The sequence below is a fragment of the Neovison vison genome, chromosome 6 (genome assembly GCF_020171115.1).
Source record: "Neovison vison isolate M4711 chromosome 6, ASM_NN_V1, whole genome shotgun sequence".
Taxonomy (NCBI): Eukaryota; Metazoa; Chordata; class Mammalia; order Carnivora; family Mustelidae; genus Neogale; species Neogale vison.
This window is the reverse complement of record NC_058096.1, coordinates 129,128,589-129,146,924: the sequence shown is the minus strand read 5'-3', so window position 1 is coordinate 129,146,924 and position 18,336 is coordinate 129,128,589. Positions and strand designations below refer to the sequence as shown.

At 54.0% G+C, this 18,336-nt stretch overlaps 1 protein-coding gene across 4 annotated transcripts in view; it reads right to left on the bottom strand.

Moving 5' to 3' along the window:
- Positions 1–6,055: 6,055 nt before the first annotated feature.
- The window catches only part of KY (kyphoscoliosis peptidase), a 43,892-nt gene continuing 31,611 nt past the window's right edge, over positions 6,056–18,336 (bottom strand). For 3 of the 4 annotated variants that reach the window (XM_044255173.1, XM_044255175.1, XM_044255174.1), the window contains 3 exons: positions 12,642–12,830; positions 11,046–11,236; positions 6,056–6,951 (listed from right to left, as the gene is read on the bottom strand). In XM_044255173.1, coding sequence (XP_044111108.1) covers positions 6,056–6,951; positions 11,046–11,236; positions 12,642–12,830 — 1,276 coding nt within the window. The remainder of the gene's footprint in view (positions 6,952–11,045; positions 11,237–12,641; positions 12,831–18,336) is intronic. The other variant, XM_044255176.1, reaches the window with a different exon arrangement.

The following is an 18,336-nucleotide window of genomic DNA, read 5'->3' as shown; positions in this document are numbered from 1 at the left end:
CCCCTATCCCAGAAGCACGAGGGGATTTTTCTCTGATATTCACTGTGAGACCTGGTAGAGATCCAGGAGATAAAACTCACAAAAATGTGGGGGTTCTGATAACTGGGTCACCCTGGAGAGTTTTCAACTCTCAAGACTGTCCACACTGAGCCCCAGCAATTTGTCAATTACAATTCAGGTTTTCCCACCCAGGCAATAATTCCCTGGGAGGCTCCTGTTCTGGTGGACTGTGATTCTTGGTATCAGCTGTCAGTCTCTCCAGTTTGGGGAGGGGACAATGGTTTACCTTGTGACTTCACTTCTCCTACAGACATAAGTTTGATTTTTCCATTTGTCAGCCTTTTACCTGTTGGAGGGAATGATGGCTTCTAGACTTCTTACACGCGTCTTAGCTTTTGAACTGGGTCCAAGCTTTTCCTGGTCAGAAACCGAACACGCGTCTTAGCTTTTGAACTGGGTCCAAGCTTTTCCTGGTCAGCCCATAGCCAATGACTGAGCAGACTGGGGTCTATAGGGCTTGGCTGTTTAGACTTGGACGGCTGTCTGAAGTTCTCTCTGCTTCCTCCCACTTTATCTTTCATGGGCATTACACTCTAGTACCTTGTTTGCATTCCTAACTCTGTCTCGGCATCTGCTTGCCAGGGAGCCCACCTGGCACATTTGAACATATGATCAATACTGTTTTGGTTCCAGGAGGAAAGCAGGGAAACCTGTGAACCACGGATGTGGATAATCTGACTTATAAGGTGTAACTTGCTAACCTTCGGGCTAGTCTCCACCACTCACCCTGTCACAGGTCCCTCTTTAGGTGTGGTTCTATAAGCCACCCCACATAGTGCTGCCTGGAGTGAAGACCTTAGTTAGAACCTGGCCTCTTCAGAATCCAGGTAAAGGAAGAGTTTCTGCCTCTGTGTCAAAACCAGTTTTTGTTTGAAGACCTACCTTTTCCATCAGCACCTGACACAAATTATCCTTTCTTCAAAGACAGCAGACTTCTTCTGGAAGGCTTTCATGGAAACCTTGTCTTAACACAACCAATAGTTCTATATTCTTATAAGAAGATACACGGGGAGTCATGGGGCAACTGGTGGTGGTGGGGCTCATATCATCGTGGAAAGCAATCACCACAGCGGAGCTGCGAGATGATGAAGGCTTGAATTATGGCAAAGGCTGTGGGAGTGGGGTTGGATGTGAGGCTGGGAGAGTGGGTCAGAATGGCCCAGATTTCATCACTGAGGGGAATGAAGGAGTCACTAGTGACCATCACGGCTCTGACTCAGCTACCTGGGGGATGGGGATGCATTTACTGCACTGGGGGCCCAGGAGGAGTTGGAGGGAATGTAGGGGAGAAAAGTGACTTCAGTTCAGTATCTTTTGATTTGGGGATGCCTGTGGGATATCTAAGGGAAGGCATCCCAATCGCTGCCTGACTTTTCATTTTCTTTTGTCCTGCTTGCAAAATCAGAGAGAAGCAGCATCCTGTCAGGGGCTGTTGCTTTCCCTTTGGTCCCTCTGTTGGGTTTGCTCCAACCCCTTGCCCTCAGGCAAGAGAGGAGCAGGCAGCTCAATCTGCTGGAGGCTGCAGGGCAGGCTCTTAACACAGCAGGGCCCTTCAGACGTTCCCAAACACAATCCCAGGGCTACCACCTGCCAGCATATGTTCACAGAGATGCAGCATCACAAACTCTCCGGACTGGAAGGGACGTTAGAGGTCATCCGTTCCAGCCTCCTGGTTGGCACTCTCAGATTGTCCGAATCATTTAAGAGTTCCTTTTCTGAATGCAAGAGACTCTCTTCTGACTTCTCCTTAAATATGCTGTTAAAGACACGGTCCATCCGTGCGTTTCCTTCCTCAGGAGACGTGTGCGGGGGCCTCACGTTGGTGGGTCCAGCGGGGAGAGGTGCTACAAGGCCAGATTTGAGAACACAGTTCTTTCTGTCCTTCACACTACAGCTACGATGATGGTCTCCATGGTTACCGCAGCTTCTCAGGGGTACCTGGCTGTTCGTGTTGTCTATTTCCCTAAATGTCTAATTTGTGAATAACCTGTTTAGATAACCTGCTGGGAAGTTTCTGTATGTATCTGAGAATCAAGACATAGATATATACTCAAAACAACAAAAAAAGAAGGCTGATAGGCATTTTGGGTACATTTTTTTCTTTTACTAATAACAGAAATTAGGATTGACTTGAAAAATTTCAAGTTAAACAAGATTCAATGAAAGAAACACTGCCTTCATGTTCTTCAAAGGCATGTGAGCCAGAGAGGGGCTGAGCTAACCTAATTATGTTTTCTTTAATGTGAAATAGCTATTTGCCTGACATTCCATTTGCATCTTCCCATCACATTCAAATGGCTGGGACATTGATTTTTTTTTTTTTTTCCCTCGGACTCCCTTTGAACATGAAAGTGTTTTTTCCTATTTCCCCCCCGCCCCCCGGTGAGAGCAGTGATAAGAACGGATCGATAATTACATTGTTGGATAAAAATGAATATAAATTTTATTGAAAAACAACACCAGCAACAATGTGGGGAAAGCCTACTCAACAGCCACTGGCCCACACAACTCAACACACACGTTATGAAAAGTAATCAGCTCTTAAGATTTCTGGCTACTTCTTTCCAATGAAAAGAAATGATAGACCCCAGAGAAACTGATGTGGGACACAGACGCACATCACCCCTGAACACACTACTAACAGCGAACGATGTGGCAATCAATACTGTTCACTTTGTGTTTGTTGGGGACGATCTAGTGTACTTGAAGGATTAACTGGTTTAGAGAGAATTTAGTCGTTCAGGTTAGCCTAGCATCTAAAACCCAGACCACTGGGAAAACTTTGCCAGTTTTCAGAGTCCTTTGAGAAGAGGATTTTCACAAACTTTCTTGGCACCTTGCCCCTCCTGCTTGAAAACAGGAAATAGTTCTTTATGTCTAGCCTAAATCCTTCATGCTTCAGTTAATCTATTTATTTCCTTTTAATCTCCGCAGGCCCTGAGGAGTCTGTCTGGGTGGGGCAGTGCAGCATATGGGGAACTCACAATGACCATAATCAGATTGAAACGGCGTCCAGCTGTGCTGCTGGCACACTGAAAGGAGTTAATTGCCGTTGTGGTTGTAGCCCATTTGCCCCCCACTCCCACACCCTCCCCGACCTTCTGCACCCTTCTGCCTGTGGCCAAAGCCCTGAGTGTGATCAGTCTCGGTGCTTCACCAGCGTAGTAACGAGCGCGGTCAGAGCGGTCCCTTCCGGTCCCATATCCAGAGTTTCCATTCCAAGACGTGATTTCTCCGGAAAACACCCCCGAGTATTACATGCCGTGTCTTCTCACCCTGCCAGGCAGGCCCCGAGCTCGCCTCACGGCTTGCGCGTGCCAAACATGTGCTCCGTGTGTACATGAGGAAACACCCAGTGAACTGAACATGAACGTCTCAGTAGCGAATTTCAGATTCTGCCTAAAAACCCCGGGGGATCCGCTCGCCCTCGCAGTTCTGCTCGCCGGCAGCTCCACGCTATGGGCACCAGGGGGCGCCCGTGCCATTCCACCAGACGCCGGGACTCGGGTACCAGGAAACAAAGATGGGGATTTGAATAAAAAGGCTTCAGAATGCAACCCTGAATTCTATCCTGAGCAGCATGCGTGTAAAAATTCATGAAGATTGGATTTCATTCCATGTATTTTTACTTTGGTGGAAAGAAATTCAGGTGATTTCTGACAGTGCCTACAGCTGTCTTTACAAGGGTGGGGGGCAGGTTAACACAGAGGGAGGGGTTCCGGGTTGCTCTGCAGACCTTTGGAGAGGTTGGGCCTGGTCTTTCTGGGGCAGCTCCCGTTGTGCCGAGTGGCATCCTCTGCCCACTCCAGAATGTACTGATTAGTCATATTATTTTTATAAAAAGGTACATGTTGTCCTCATCAGGACTAGCCATGGTTCTGGGTCCAGGGAGTCACATGAGTCATAGAAGGCACTTGTTATTTGGATAAAACACAGCACATTTCTTTCAGCCCATAAAATCAAAGGTGTGAAAAAAGGCTGTTTTCAGGGTGTAAGAACTCCCCTTGTTTTCCCGTCGTGGTTACTGCACAGTGGTTGTGCCTTGGGGGCGTTTGTGCATTTTCCAGGTGTGAGTGACAACAGTGCCAAAACAAAGGCTTGGGTGGCAGAGCCTGTCAGAGGGTACTGGACATAGGCCAGGGGAGAGCGCAGACCCCCATGGTGTGCTGCCCTTGTGTTCTAACCCCCCCCCCCCCGTGAGGGCTGGGTATCCCTGTCACATGGCTCAAGGTCAGGTCCAAGTTGGGTGGCAGCAGGGACCTTTGGGGAGGTGATGAGGTTTTGGGAGCCTGGAAATTTAGGCAGGCCTCTTTGGGGTGCTGCCAGGCTGCTGCCACCCACCTTGAGCTCTGAGATGGCAGGGGCAGGACCCCCTTGGTTCCCTCTGTTACCACAGTATCTCACACGGAGCCCGGTGCTTATGAAGTGCCCCGTGAACCTTTGCTGAATACACGACTGTGAGGATGATGGCAGGGAGGGGAGGCATGGGCGTCCGGCTGGCTTGGCTGTCGCTGATCCTGAGGACATGCAGAAGAGTAGTTGAGAGATAAGGGCGCTGGGCAGTGCCAGTTCTCAGGGTGAGGGCACTGACACTGGAGGGGGGCTGCCAAGCTGACAAGCCAGGAGGTAGGGAGCCCCGGCAGGGGCTCCTCGTGCTGGGAGGGTGCTGCCATGGCCACACAGGGCCTCTCCCTCCTTCCTTCTCCCCTGCCCTTGCAGGAAGGAGCCAGCCTTGCCGCCGTTGCCACGGCAACACGGGCCTGAGGTGCTGCTGAGGGCCGCTGGGCAGCTGAGGTTCCTAGGGCTAGAGAAGGCGGCGTGGAAGGCAGGACCCCAGGGGTCCCTCATGGCAGAAAAAGGCCGGAAGGGAGATGGGATGCAGACAAGTCCCCAAACAGCTCCCAGAGCAGGTGGAGGTCCCTGTGTGGGCTTTGCTGGTGGGGACCCTTGGGGGTCGGCAGAGCGCTGTTAGCTCCTGAGTCTCCTCGGCACTGTGGTATCTGCTCTACTCCCTGCCTGGCCTCCCTGCCCAGGTCTTGATTTAGGGTTATCAACAAGACCCCCCCCACCCCCCAAGGGCCTAGCAGCCTCTTGAAGCAACCCGTGCAAGTGCAGGCCAGGGCCTGAAGGAAGCCCAGCCTCTGAGAGGGCCTGGAGGGCCACCGACTCACTAGACTGAGTCGGACTGTGGGTGCTTCTGAGAGCACAGAGTCGGAGGCCTCGCATTCTCACTCTTAGGGGATGGGGCTGCTGGGGTGTCCCCGGCCCTCCCGCCATCCACCCAGGGCACCAAGAGCGGGCCCTGGGAGCCCCCTCTTGACTCTTCTATCGCCACATTCTCAGTGTTTCTGGAACTGTGGAGCCTCCAGCCAGACGCAGGCTGGCGAGCTTCCTTTTCCCACCTTCCTTCCTCTAGGGCTCTTAAAGAGCAAGAGACAGCAGGAATGCAGAAGATGGTCAGGTCCGGGGGGAAAAAATGGTAGTCTGACGCTCCCTGGGGTCCAAGAATCCGTGAGAGACGCTGAGGCTACCTGAAAGGGACTCTGTGATTCATTCAGGGTGACTCAGCCTTGCAGACCGGTCTCTCTTGGGCACGAAGGACAATTCTCTCACCATCGCGGGAAAAGCTTTCTGCCTGGACAACCTCCCTGCTTTCCCACATCAACCCTATAAAAACAACAAGAGCATTAACACGAGAAGGGGGCATCTGGGCAGTGGTGTATGGTTCACAATACCTTGGATTTACATAGCACCTTTTTCTTCTAAAGGGCCCATGCCTCCGTCCCCTTGGCCGCGGCCATAGCCAAGTGAAGCCGTGGGATGCAACATCCCCGCCTCCGTGGCCAAGTGGAGAGACTGAGGCAGAGGCCTCGAAGTGGTTTCATGCAGGCTCGGCGGTGTCCGGGGCTCTCTGCACCTCCGTCGGGCCCTCCCTGGGCAAGTGTGGGCTTGGCCCTCTGGGAAGGGGCAGAGGGGGTGGCCAGGGCACCAGACCTCACTGGGCGTTCACTTTGTACTTCAGGATGTAGGAGTAGAAGTTGTGGTTGGCGTTCTCCAGCACCATGACGTAGATCTCGCGGCAGCCGGCCGTGCTGCAGCTGCCCTCCCAGTAGCCCTCTTGATTCAGGGTCAGGGGCCACGTGTCCTGCCCCTTCACCAGGGCTTTGGCAACCCCATGGAGTTTCAGTTTGAACGAGACATTCCGGTTGGCGGGAAGCACGCCTGACAGAGGCTCCAGCAATTCATTGTCCTGCCCCCAGTTGCCAAAGCTCTCGGGGAACATGGGCCAGTTCACTTTGGTGTTGGTGCAGCACAGGAGGTAATTGAAGACGAAGACGTAGTTGCCTGGCTCCAGCCTCTTCTTGACAAAGATCTTGAGGGCAAACTTGCCCGCCTGGGGCAGCTGGACCTTCAGCTCGGCCCGCTTCTCCCGCTGTAGCTGGAAGATGTAGCGTCGCTGCGTCTCCTCGGTGATGGGGCCTTCGTCCCCATGCAGGGAAGCCAGGACGCTGATGCCCTCCTCCACATCGAAGCTGACAGAGCAGCGCCCGTCGCTGGTGTGGATGATGGGGTCGGGGTGGGAGGGCTTCACGATGCCCATCTGCTCCGAGAACCAGCTGGGTCCCACGGGCTGGTGCAGCTCGGTCGGCAGCCGGACGCTGAGGTCCACGTAGTTGCACTTGAGTGTGTACTCCAGCACTGAGCTATAGATGTCGGAGTTGCCCTTGGCAAAGATCTGCAGCTTGTGGGTGCCCACCGCTGGAGGGTATATGTCCAGCTTCATCCCGTTCTTCCGGAGGCTCAGCAGCCCATGCTCCTGCTTGCCATTGAGCATGAACATGAAGAGTGTCGGGGCACGGCTCTCAATGGTGATGGTGGCTTTCCCGTTCACTGTGGAGAGAGTGCCAGGGTCAGGGGCAGCCTGGGATGTGCCGATGTGCTGCCGAGTGGTTAACACCGGGCACTGGGGGGAAGAAGCCCTGACTCGACATCTGCTCGTTTCCACGGTGTGAATGTTTCCAGCACGATGGATTTTAGGTGATCGAGAGGATGTCCCCGAACACCGTGTACGTCAGTCGCGGCCGGCACACCACGGGAGGGGTTCCCCTCCGGGCTGCAGGTTGTTCTCTCAGGGTGAGCACCTCGGCAGAAAATCTGCCCCAGCTCTACTTGTTCGCCTCACCCAAGCGATTCTGGATTCTCATTAGATGAACGTGGCCTGGAGGCTTAGCCAGATTTGAGCAGGGGAGAGGGCGTGGGGGGCAAGGAGGGCCCGTGACTGCTTGGAGGGGCTCCCTTTGTCTCCTTCCAGTCTTAAGCCTTACTTCACATGCTCCCTCCGGCCTCTGTTTATTACAGCGGCAGTGTCTGTCGGGGAACACAGGACCTTCAAACCTGGCTGGGAGGATTTCATTGCCAGAGGCTGTGCTCGAGGGGCGGGGCTGCCTCCTTGCTCCCCCCACTGCTGCCACCCCAGGACTCTCACTTGGCTGGGGCTTGGCCTATCTCTGGAGGACTTTTGCCTCCCCTCCCCCTCTCCCCTTGCCCTCTGGTTTTGTCTTCCTCTGTCCCGGTCCCTGTTTTTCAGGGATAGGTGGTCAGTTCTCCTGCTCTACCGACCATGAGAACGCCCCTACCTGGTTGTCCCTGCCTTGCAGGACCATGGGGAGGGGCTGTGGCTCCTTGCAGAGCCTTAATCCTCTTCCTCCCTGAAGCCCCACACCTGCACCTTGTCTCAGCAACCGCCCCAGCCCAAGTCGGGTTCACAGGTGAGTGCAAAGGAAGGGGACAGACTACCCTCAGAGCCACTCTCCCCAGGAATCTTTTCCCAGTCTGAGGTCTAACGCTTTTGCTGGGGAGGCCATGCCTGGGCTCTAGAACAAGTACCTCCAAGACTTCCCCTCTAATCTGCCCCAAGGCCCTGACTCCAGGCTGCTCTGCTCCTGAATTCAGTGCTAATTCCCAACTAGCCAGTGAGAACCCCAAAGCAGCCGCAAGAAAGGATGGGCATTCACTGGCTGGCTCCCTTCTGTTTCTCCACAGACTTCTTCATCTGGAAACTTTTCCCGGCCTTCCCTTGCAGGGAACCCCTCCCCGCTGCAGTCCCCTCCTTCCCTTGCAGGGAACCCCTCCCCACTACAGTCCCCTTCCTCCCCTATAACTCATCTGGCCTCTGTCCCCACTCTCCAAAGACTTCGGTGACTTCCGTGGAGCCTCTGGGCTGCTGGCCCACCCTCCCGGCCGCACTCTTCTCCTCTCGCAGCCCCCCCCCCACTCCAGCCCTGTCCAGCCACCACTGCACATTCCCTCTGCTACCATTCCTTCTCTCTCTGCCAAACTGCTTGTGGGGTGCTTTGGGCTATCTTCTTTGGCCACTTTCTTTCTCCACGGCCTCCAGCCACTATGGGACATCTGTCTTATGTCCAAAGGAACGTGTCCCAGAGCAACAGACTTGTTACCAGTCTCTCTCGGTTGAATCTCTCCTCTCCCCTTGCTTCCTCTTATAGACAAACTCAGTGCGCAGAGGTTGTCTCAGCCTTCAACTGCTCATGGCCCCGCCCTGTTCCATCTTGCTTCCGAGTTGGCTGTGAGATGGCACAGAATTCACCTTTGATGTGGAGTCCCACCCGAGGGCCCCTGGCAAATTAGCTGCCTGGTTACTCCTGTGTTCACTTGCGTGAGTCACCATCAAACTGGAGACCAGTGAGAGTCCTGTCCCCTCCTGCCTGGCCTGAGTCAGGACCTCCTTTTTGGGACCACAGCGCATTCTCCTGCCTTCTCCAGGGTACACATCCCAGAGCCCTCACACCTGTACTTCCCTCCACCCTTTTTCCCCAAACCAGATAAGACCTTAGCACAACGTCTGACTGTAGAGAAGCCTTTTCCTGAGTCCTCAGTAAGGTCCAGCTCCCCTGGAGGCCTTTCTTGCCGCTCCACATCCCCTTCAGGAACCTTAGCATTGTTGTACTGAATTAGTTCCTGCGATGTCTATCTTCTCCATAGGGGTGAGCGCTGAGGGGAATTGGCTTCCTGCATCCTTTCCTGCGTGTCCCAGGCCTCACCAGGGTGCCCGGGCCAGCAGATTCTCTGCAAAGGATTGCTGAATGGCTGGAAGACTTGAAAGAAGGACTAACGGCCCTAGGGACTCTGTGGGAGCCTGTGACCTCTCCTGCATCCCTTCTCCCTCCACCTCCCCTTACCCCTGTTGCTGGCATCCCGCCCCCCACATCCCCTGTCCTCTTCCTTCCCTGCTTTTCACCCACCTGTTTCTCCTCCTGCTTTCTTCTCTTCCCCACTCTTAACAAAACTAGCTCTGACAAAGAAATAGTCCTTAAATATGCATCCCAGAGATGGGATCAAATTTGAGATTACTGTATATTAAGAAACCCAGTGTTTACATTCTGTGTCTCTTGCCAAGGCAAGTTCTACTCCGTGGCGTTAATTTGACTTTGGTGTGGCCTGGTCCATTCTTCCCTGTGGTTCCATGGCCCACACCAGTGAGAACAGGCTCCCTGTCTGATCTGTGCCCAGAAAACGTGTTCTTGGAGATAGCAATCTCACACTGTCATTTTAACAGCAGGAGCCGCCAGGTATTTGTAGTTTTAGAAGAGTATTCGAGAGCTCAGCAAACTGGTTAAGGAAAGTATTGTGAGGCAGAAGGAGGAAATCAGCTAGAATCAGCACAGGGATACCTGTGCTCCCTGTGCCCCTATCCCTCTACATGGGGGCTGGGGCTCACCAGCAGACCCGCTCACAGACCTCTTCATGCTAACAGCCAGTGCCAGCTCAGGTCCTCCCTTTTGGGAGTATGGGGACCCCCTACTCTCCGAGATGGTGCCAACAGGCAGGACTTTCCTGAAATGTGGGGGTGTGTGTGGGTGGCCTTGGGGGGTAGGCGCACCAACTAGGCTGTGGTGAGCCCTGTAGTGTGTCCAGGTTATGTGCCCAGCCCTGGACCAGGCACCAGGACCTTCGACATACATAAAGCAAAGTCATGAGGCTTGTGACCACAGTTCTGTACCCTCTCCCTCACAGCTGCCCCCCCCAAACCTCAGAGTGCCCAAACACACCTGGCTGGGTGCCTGTGGCCCCTGTGGGGATGTGGGGAGCAAAGGTCAGTTTAGGCCAGCCATGGGGACAGCTCAGCTATGGGTCCTGCCCTTCCTACTCCCAGGGAAGTTGGGAGGAAAAGGCTGGACTCTGCCTCCAGGAGGGAAGCCGGCAGAGATGACAGGCATCTGAGCTTGTCAAGGGAAGGAGAGAGAGGAAGGCAGGCTGCACCCCTGGAGCCAGCCCTGGTCTAGGGGTGCTTGAGTTCAGACGTTGGGGGGCTTGCCGTGTCCTTCCAGAGCATGTCTGTCCCTGCGTGTGGTGACGCCTGCTCTCTTCCAGCTCCTAAGGCCCCGCTCAGCAGCTACTCCCTGATAAAGCCTCCCCCGGTCCTCTGTCCCGGGAGACCCCTGCTGCTCTCCCACTCCCTGCTTGGACCGCCGACACACAGAGACCAGCTTGGCCGAGCCAACATGTCCTCTTGGTCTGGAGTTTGGGAGAACACAGCAAGCTAGTGAGCTTCTGTCAGGGATCCCAACTGGGAGGTGCGGACAGCCAGGCCTGAGGTGATCCTTTACCTGCTGCAGGAACTGAGAGAAACTCACCCAGCTGGGGACCCTCTGTTCCTGGCTCCCTGACAGGCTGGGCTGTAATTGGGGTCCTAAGGCCTAGGGAAACCCAAGCGTTTCCTATGCAGCTGCTTTTTGGTTTATGCTGCCGTGAGGAGGTGTCTGTCCCTGCAAATGTGACCTATGGCTGTGTCCTCCCCCGAGGGCCCGATGGCCTTGGCTGCCTTAGTGGGCATCTGCACATACACACAGCTTACAGGGAGCTCCCCGGCCCCGGCTGGGTCCCCTGGGTGCCCACATGCCTGAGGGACAGAGCTGGCTTCCCGTCCCTGCTGCCAATGTGGCAGCCACCAGCTTTGGGCTTACCTGTTCTGAGGACAGAAGTCTCTGGGTGGGCGCTCAGCATCCCTTTGTTGTAGAATTCACTTTTGTGATACATGTTGCTCTCAAACTGCCTCAGGGATTGAGGTGGCTTTAGCAGTTGCCAGTTCTTGTTGTCTGGGAAGTGGTCCTCAATGAACAGCGCAGGGTGGGTGAGGAAGTAGAATTCATTGTAGCTAGAGGTGGGGGCGAAAGCTGGTCAGTAGCCATGGGGGTAAGTAGGCCTCAGCTCTGTGGAGAAGGAGGTGGGGGCTCGCAGCGGGGACATTTGGGGACTTCTCTTGTCTAGCACCTCCACAGGAGGGGTCCTGCCAATGGGGAGAGGCACGATCTCCAGTCCTATCACCGGCACCGCAGATGGCCCCTCCATGGCTGCTTGCAGAAATAGGGGCCATGGCAAGAAGGCCTACTCCAGGTGGAGCACTGTCCAGGTGGGGAATGAGTTCTGCCTACTCTCAAAGCCCAGCAGAGATTTGAGGGAGCAAAGGCATAACCCAGGCACCCGGTGTCAGGCAGCATGATGGAGGGAGGGCAGGCAGTGGAGGTGCTGGGTGAGCAGCCCTCTTGCGATCCCTGGGCCCAGTGAGGCAAGAGCGGTCAGTGATGAGATCAAGAGAAGAATAGGGGGTGAGCGCCTGGGTGGCTCAGTGGGTTAAAGCCTCTGCCTTTGGCTCAGGTCATGATCCCAGGTTCTGGGATCTAGCCCCACATGGGCTCTCTCTCTCTGCTCTTCAGGGAGCCTGCTTCCTCCTCTCTCTCTGCCTGCCTCTCTGCCTACTTGTGATCTCTGTCTGTCAAATAAATAAATAAATAAATAATAAAAATTTTAAAAAAAGAGAAGAATAGGGAGACTCCTCTGAGCTAAAGCTTCATGCGCAGCTTGTGTTTGGCTTGTATGCCGACCTGTTGAGATTTAAACTGCAAAAATCAGAGACAACGCTCTCATTTTTCTAGATAAAAAAGAATCTGAGTCACTGAGAGATGTTATAATCCCGGGCGGATGTCACGGCTGTAGGGTAAAACCGGAGTTGGCCAGAGCCTTGGAGAAGAGACGTGCTGCAGCGCCCTGCGGCCCAGCACCCTGTCCCACCGTGGCTAACAGGGACTCTGTGCACCCACAGCACCCTTTCCCACAAACAGAACCCCTTCCTCAGTGGTGCGATGTGGCTGCATTGGGCCCAGAGAAGTGGAGGCAGGGAATTCAGACTTTCTTGTATTGTAAACAGCCAGTGGGTCCAAGGCCTGAAGGGAGTCTGCGGACGGCGAAGCAGCTCTCAACTTTCCTTCCATTCTTGTGTGGCCGGTGGGCAGATGCGGGGCTTTCAGCCCTTGGGCCAAGGCAGTGACGGGGAGCCAGAGGAGGGCTTTAGGCAGTGGACGGTGAGGGGACAGAAAGATCCAGCCCTTCCTATTGGCTTGGACCTAGCACACCGCAGAGCTGGAGGAAGCCTGGGAGTGGCCAGCAGCAAGGAGAGGTGCCCTTGGCCCTCCCAGCCCTCCCGGCCCTCCCACTTCCTTCAACCTCGTGCCTCCCTGCTTTCCACCAGTTGGACTCCCAACAGCCCTGAGATTTCTACTTACAGGAAGGTGAATTTGGAGGTGCTAGAATCCACCAGGCCACTGCCCCAGGTGCTGTCCACCAGGTGCCATCTCCCCTCCAGGTACACAGCGTTCCAAGCATGGTCAAATTCCCCCGAGAAGCTCTGCCCCGTCTGGTAGCCAAAGCCCTTGGAGTAGCCAGGCACAGTCACGCAGTGCACTCCAGCGATCCTGGGGGTGGGACGGGAGTCTGAGAGGTGGCTCCTGCTGGGGTTGCCGGACCCCTGCAAATCTGTCTATGGCCCCAGGCCTCAGGCAAGTCTGCTGTCAGTCCCTCTGTGTCTCTCCTTTTCCCTCCCTTTCACACAGCCCCATACAGACAGCCTGTGGGCTGTTATTTCCAGGGCTAAGAGACAGGGGACACGGGGCTGGCTGGTCCTGGCTGGCGCAGACTGGCTTCAGTCCCCACTGCCCGCTCCTCCCTAGAGACTGAGCAAATCACTTCAGAAACATCTTTCCCCAGATGGACCCCGCCTGAGTGCTCCACCTGGGGTCTTCAGGAGGACAATGGGTGCCGTAGCGAGGACCCCCCAAGAACATGGAAACCAGGGAAAGGATGATGTTTTTGAAGGATCAGAAAAGCTCGAAACATGTGGCTGAGGAGTTGGGTCTGGGTGACAGGGATAGGGTGTCAGGGAGGGGTGGGGTATGAGGCTACAGAAGAAAGCTGAGCCCTACTCTCTCCATGACATCATGCTCTAGGACACCTATGTTAAGACAGCCCGGGCAGTCCAGCCAGTATGTCCAGCCCTGCCCAGAGCAGATGGGCCCATGGCTCAGATCACTCAGGTCCACCTGCCAGGGCTACCACAGTGCGTTCAGGTCATATGCTGACTGACTGTCCTGGCCACAGTTTCGGTGTCCCCCACAGATGTCCTTTGAGGGGTGGAAACGTTGGCCCTTCGGCCCGAGTTGTTCAGCCCTCTCGACTGTGCTCCTCCATGGCTTACAAGCACTCTGGCACCACTTCGGGTGGCTGGGAGAGTGAGGGATGGATGGCGGTCACCTGTGGGGACCACAGAAATCATGGGCAAGCTACAGTGTCGGTGTTTGTAGCTGAAACCCTGAGGCACCACCCCAAGATCAAAGCAAGAGGCCGAGAGTCCTTCCATGAGCAGCTGGCCTTCCTCTGCAGCTGCCTGCCCACGCCACAACAGTTACCAGGGCCGGCTGCTATTCTGACCAGGGGACGCCCTGTGCGAGCCCTCTTGGGGGTCTTTGTGTGAAGGACAAAAAGGTGTTCCTTCTTTAAGAGACTTTCTTTTGAATTCTGGTAGCTTGGTATAACAAACACACTGTCTATGCTCCCCAGGATGTTCACAGTGGCTCCCTCAGTGGGCCTCCTCCAAGCATCGCCAGCTGCCCTACTCTGCGCTTGCCTCACATGAGTCAATTCTGTACTCTCTGTGTCAGCCAGGCTTGGTGGCCTCTGGGGGCCGGGGGTCTTCTGTGGACCAGCACTGCGGACTCCAGTGCCCTCAAAAAGAAGGCCAGGGGCCTCTCAGGGTGATGGAGGAAACAGCTCCACATTTGTTACAGGAACAGGGGAAATTTTCTCTATAAAAACATATGTTTCTAAATTTTTTTTTTTTTTTTAAAGAGAGTTAGAGAATGAGAGAACACCTGTATGTGAGCAAGCTGGGGAAAGGGAGTGGGGAGGGGAGAGGCAGAGGAAGAGGCAGAGCCTTCAAGAATCTCAAGAAAGCTCCACACTGGGCCGGACTCCACCTCACCACTCTCTGAAATCCAGTCACATGCTCAACTGGCTGAGCCGCCCAAGCGCCCCCAGAAAGTTTAATTGCCCACTGGAATACTGGATTAAATATTACTTATCATTTGTTGAGAGAAGCTGTGAAGCGAAATGGGGAGCCTGCTCGTTTCCACATTCCACCCTGCTTCACCTGAACAGTGTCCTGTTCCCACGTGTGCCTGGGCTTTCCTCCTCCATGGGGTGCAGGCCTCCCCTCCTGCCTGTGGCTTCACAGAGGAGGGCTGGGCCTCCCAGGCTCTCTGAGACATGCCAAGGGAACCGAGCAGCCAGGCGCCCCAGGAAGGACTTCAGGAGCACTCGGGGAACGGGGACAGAGAGCAAGAGGAACGGGATCCCGATGTCAGGTTTTTCTGCTGATAAAGGCCAAAACTTACTCCTGGAGCAGAAGGGCAGCCCAGAGGCAGGAAGCACAGGAGGCAGCAGGCCCAGCAGAAGCCCCCGGGGTGGGGTGGTGGGGAGTGGGTGTGAGGGTCGGGGGGCTGTGCATGCCTGGGGAGTCCCCCGCCTCAGAAGCTGCAGAGAAGGTAGGGGCATGATTCTGGTGGTCGGAACTGAATGTGTTCACTCAGAGAAAACAGGCGGCAGAGGGGGAGGGGCGAGAGCAAGGCTAGAAGGGTGAGATGGAGGGGCCCACTGCGGGGCTTCCCTCAGAGGCAGGGCTCCCCCAACTCAGAGTGAGTGAGAAGAAGTGTGAGGTAAGACCTGCTCCTGACACAAGAGGAACGAACAGAAGCCTATGAAATCCTGCCATCAGAACGAGGCCTGAGTGTGTGTGTGTGTGTGTGTGTGTGTGTGTGGTTGGGTGGGGCGTATGCGTGTACAGGGCTGGAGGCGGAGAAGGAGAGCAGACTGCACCTGGTCTCCTAGTAATGCCACTTGGGCAATTGTAATTTTCTTCTTTAAACTTCTGTGGATCTTCTAAATTTTCAGTAATGATTATGTGTTACTTTTAGAATTGGAAAAAAGCCATAAATACTCCTTGAAATTACATTCTTCGATGAGTTATTTTCCTTTCTTGCCCAGAAACGTCTGTGTGCATCCATTTCCGGGTGCGTGCGGAGGGATGTGGAGTCCCGGGAAGAGTTCTGCACTAAGGGACTGACGGAGGGGAGCTCTGGACCTCTGGATGTGCTGCCTATGGGGGCCTGGCCTCCGCTTCAGCACCTCGTGGTCCAGGAAAGAAGGGGAGCCCTGCACATCCCCACAGCCCTGGGGGTTGCAGTGAAACAGAGCAGGTGTCACTGTGGGCAGTGTGGCTGGCCGTGTTCCTGGGGAGTGGGCCTAGGGTACCCTCCCAGTGAGGGTGGATGTAGGCTCTGAGAACCAAGTGGGGGAGCAGCAGTGAAAGCCTGACCCCAAGCCTGGGAAGGGCAGAAGGAGGTAGAAGTGCGTGGCTGGAGGGGAAGTCACTGGGCCCAGTCAGGGGATCTGAGCTCAGTCTAAGCTCTATGGTCACCTCCAGGGTAACCTTGCCAGGCCCATCATGGGCAAAAAGAAAGGTTGGCATTACGTGATTGATAGGCAGGGCGATTCTCCTAAGACAGGCTGGAGGGAAGCTGTGAAGGCCATGGAGAATGCCTGGGGCAGAATAAAGAAGAAAAAACAATCTTAGCTGTGAGCTTACACCATGCTTGACTATGATAGGAGGATATTTTATTATGTGGCAGCAATATGCAAGGTGAATTGGACAAAGAAGTCATGATGTAAAGCATTATTGTTAATAATCCATAATTCTCATGCAAAATTGTGGGACTAGTAATTCCAGCTGCTGGTTGCTAGTCAGGATGACCCACAAACATTTCTTGCCATTGAAAGACCACTGACTTTTGTGCAAAGCATGTACCAGGCACCAGGGTTAGGGTTGTCATATCATACCATATCATATCATATAATAAACAGTATAGCCTAATAAAATATTCTGAAAGGAAAGTTCATTGACTGCCCTATATAAGTGAACCATCACTAAAATGCTAGTGATGCACACAGCCCTTTTAGGGGACCCAAAGGAAGAGGAATTTGCTGGAAAGATCTAGGAGAGCATGGAATAAGAGACAGAAGATGAGAAATGTTTCCACCTCCTCATGAGATCTGGCTGGCCATTCTAGAGCACAAAATACCATCCCAGGACATCGATTTGATAACCTCAGGCCACAGGGTCTTGGTTTGTACCCATGGTAGCTTTTAAATGGCCAACACCTGTGGTGTCAGTTGCAGAGGGGGTGCAGCCTGTCTGTGACTATTGTTGTATACAGACAGGGTCCACAGCCTGCCGTGGGAACCTGGAACACTGCATTAGCCCCACCACTGCCAGGCCCGCTCTGGGTGGCCGTGTTGTCTGGGGTGGGCCATGTGCCCTGCAGGCATCAGGCTCTGACCTCAGTGTACCTCTCCAGCTCCCATCAGCTCTCCAGGGAATGGGAGCCATATGGAAAATAAGAGAGGGAGGGAGGGATGTAGTTAATGGGAGATGCAAGAAAGCATGCTCTTCTTCCTTTTTTTTTGTACCTCGATGAAAACGCTGATTGTATTCTATCCTTTTTTAAAAAGATCTATCTATCTATCTATCTATCTAGAACACATAAGTAGTGGGGAGGGGCAGAGGGGGACCGAGAGAAAGAATCATGAGCGGGTTCCGTGCCGAGTGCAAAGCCTGATGTGGGGCTCGAGCTCATGACCCTGAGATCATGACCTGAACCCAAACCAAGAGTCGGCTGCTTCACCAACTGAGCTACACGGATGCCCCCCAAATTTTGTGATTTTTTTTTTTTTTTTTTTTGAGGAAACAGGCCCAGAGTATGGAACACTCACTCAGGCTGCAAACCTTCCATGGCTGGCCCTTTGTTTCTTTCTTTTTTTTTTTTTTTAAAGATTTTATTTACTTATTTGTCAGAGAGAGCGAGAGTGAGCACAGGCAGACAGAGAGGCAGGCAGAGTCAGAGGGAGAAGCAGGCTCCCTGCCGAGCAAGGAGCCCGATGTGGGACTCGATCCCAGGACACCGGGATCATGACCTGAGCTGAAGGCAGCTGCTTAACCAACTGAGCCACCCAGGCGTCCCAAATTTTGTGATTTTTATACCAAAGCAGAACAAGCAGAACCATAGCTTATGTTTCGCTGTTTATAGAGCCAATTTCCTGTAAATCTGACAGTGCCTCTATTTCCGCTGCACGGTCTCCTTTCCCCTTTCTCGCACCATCCTTAATGGTGAGGTCAGTAACTATAACCCGCAGTAATTATTCTCACTCTGAGGCCCTGTGTCGGGCCTTTTGAGTGTGTGACCTCAGGGCCCTCCTCTCTGACAAGCGAGGAGTCAGAAGAACAGAAAGGGAGATTGACTTGCTTGGGGACACACAGCCCACCAGTGGCCAGAGCAGCCGCAGGACTCAGCTGTCCTGACACACACTGTTCAGGAAGCTTTGTAATGTCCTTTAGTATGCCAAGATATGTTTTAATTTATAAATGAATGGGCGGAGCAAAATTAAAGGATGGTTTGTTGGAGTGACATCCTTCATCTCCGTGGGCACTAGCCTTCAGTGTATCTACAAGGGCGGGGGAATTCAGATTTCCTTTTCAGAGACTTTATATGACAAAGTTAGATCTGGGCATAACTTCAGGTAAGCCAGGACATCTGCCTTTCTCAGGAGGGTGAAATGGTCACTCTCCAGCCTTTGGGGCCTTTGGAAGCAAGTGATGTGTTGGGATCGTCTGGGACATCCGGCTGAGGAGAAGCGGGCCACTGCTCTTGCTCTTTGTGACAGCAGGAGGATGGATGGGGAACCAGCTGACACCTGACTGGTGATTACCAGTCTCCCCAGCATCAAAGCCTCAAACAAGCACGAAGTTCCAGGCTTTCCCCAGAGTCTCTGGAAACTCTGCCAGCTGGTGGCGCCAGAGTCATGATCACGGCG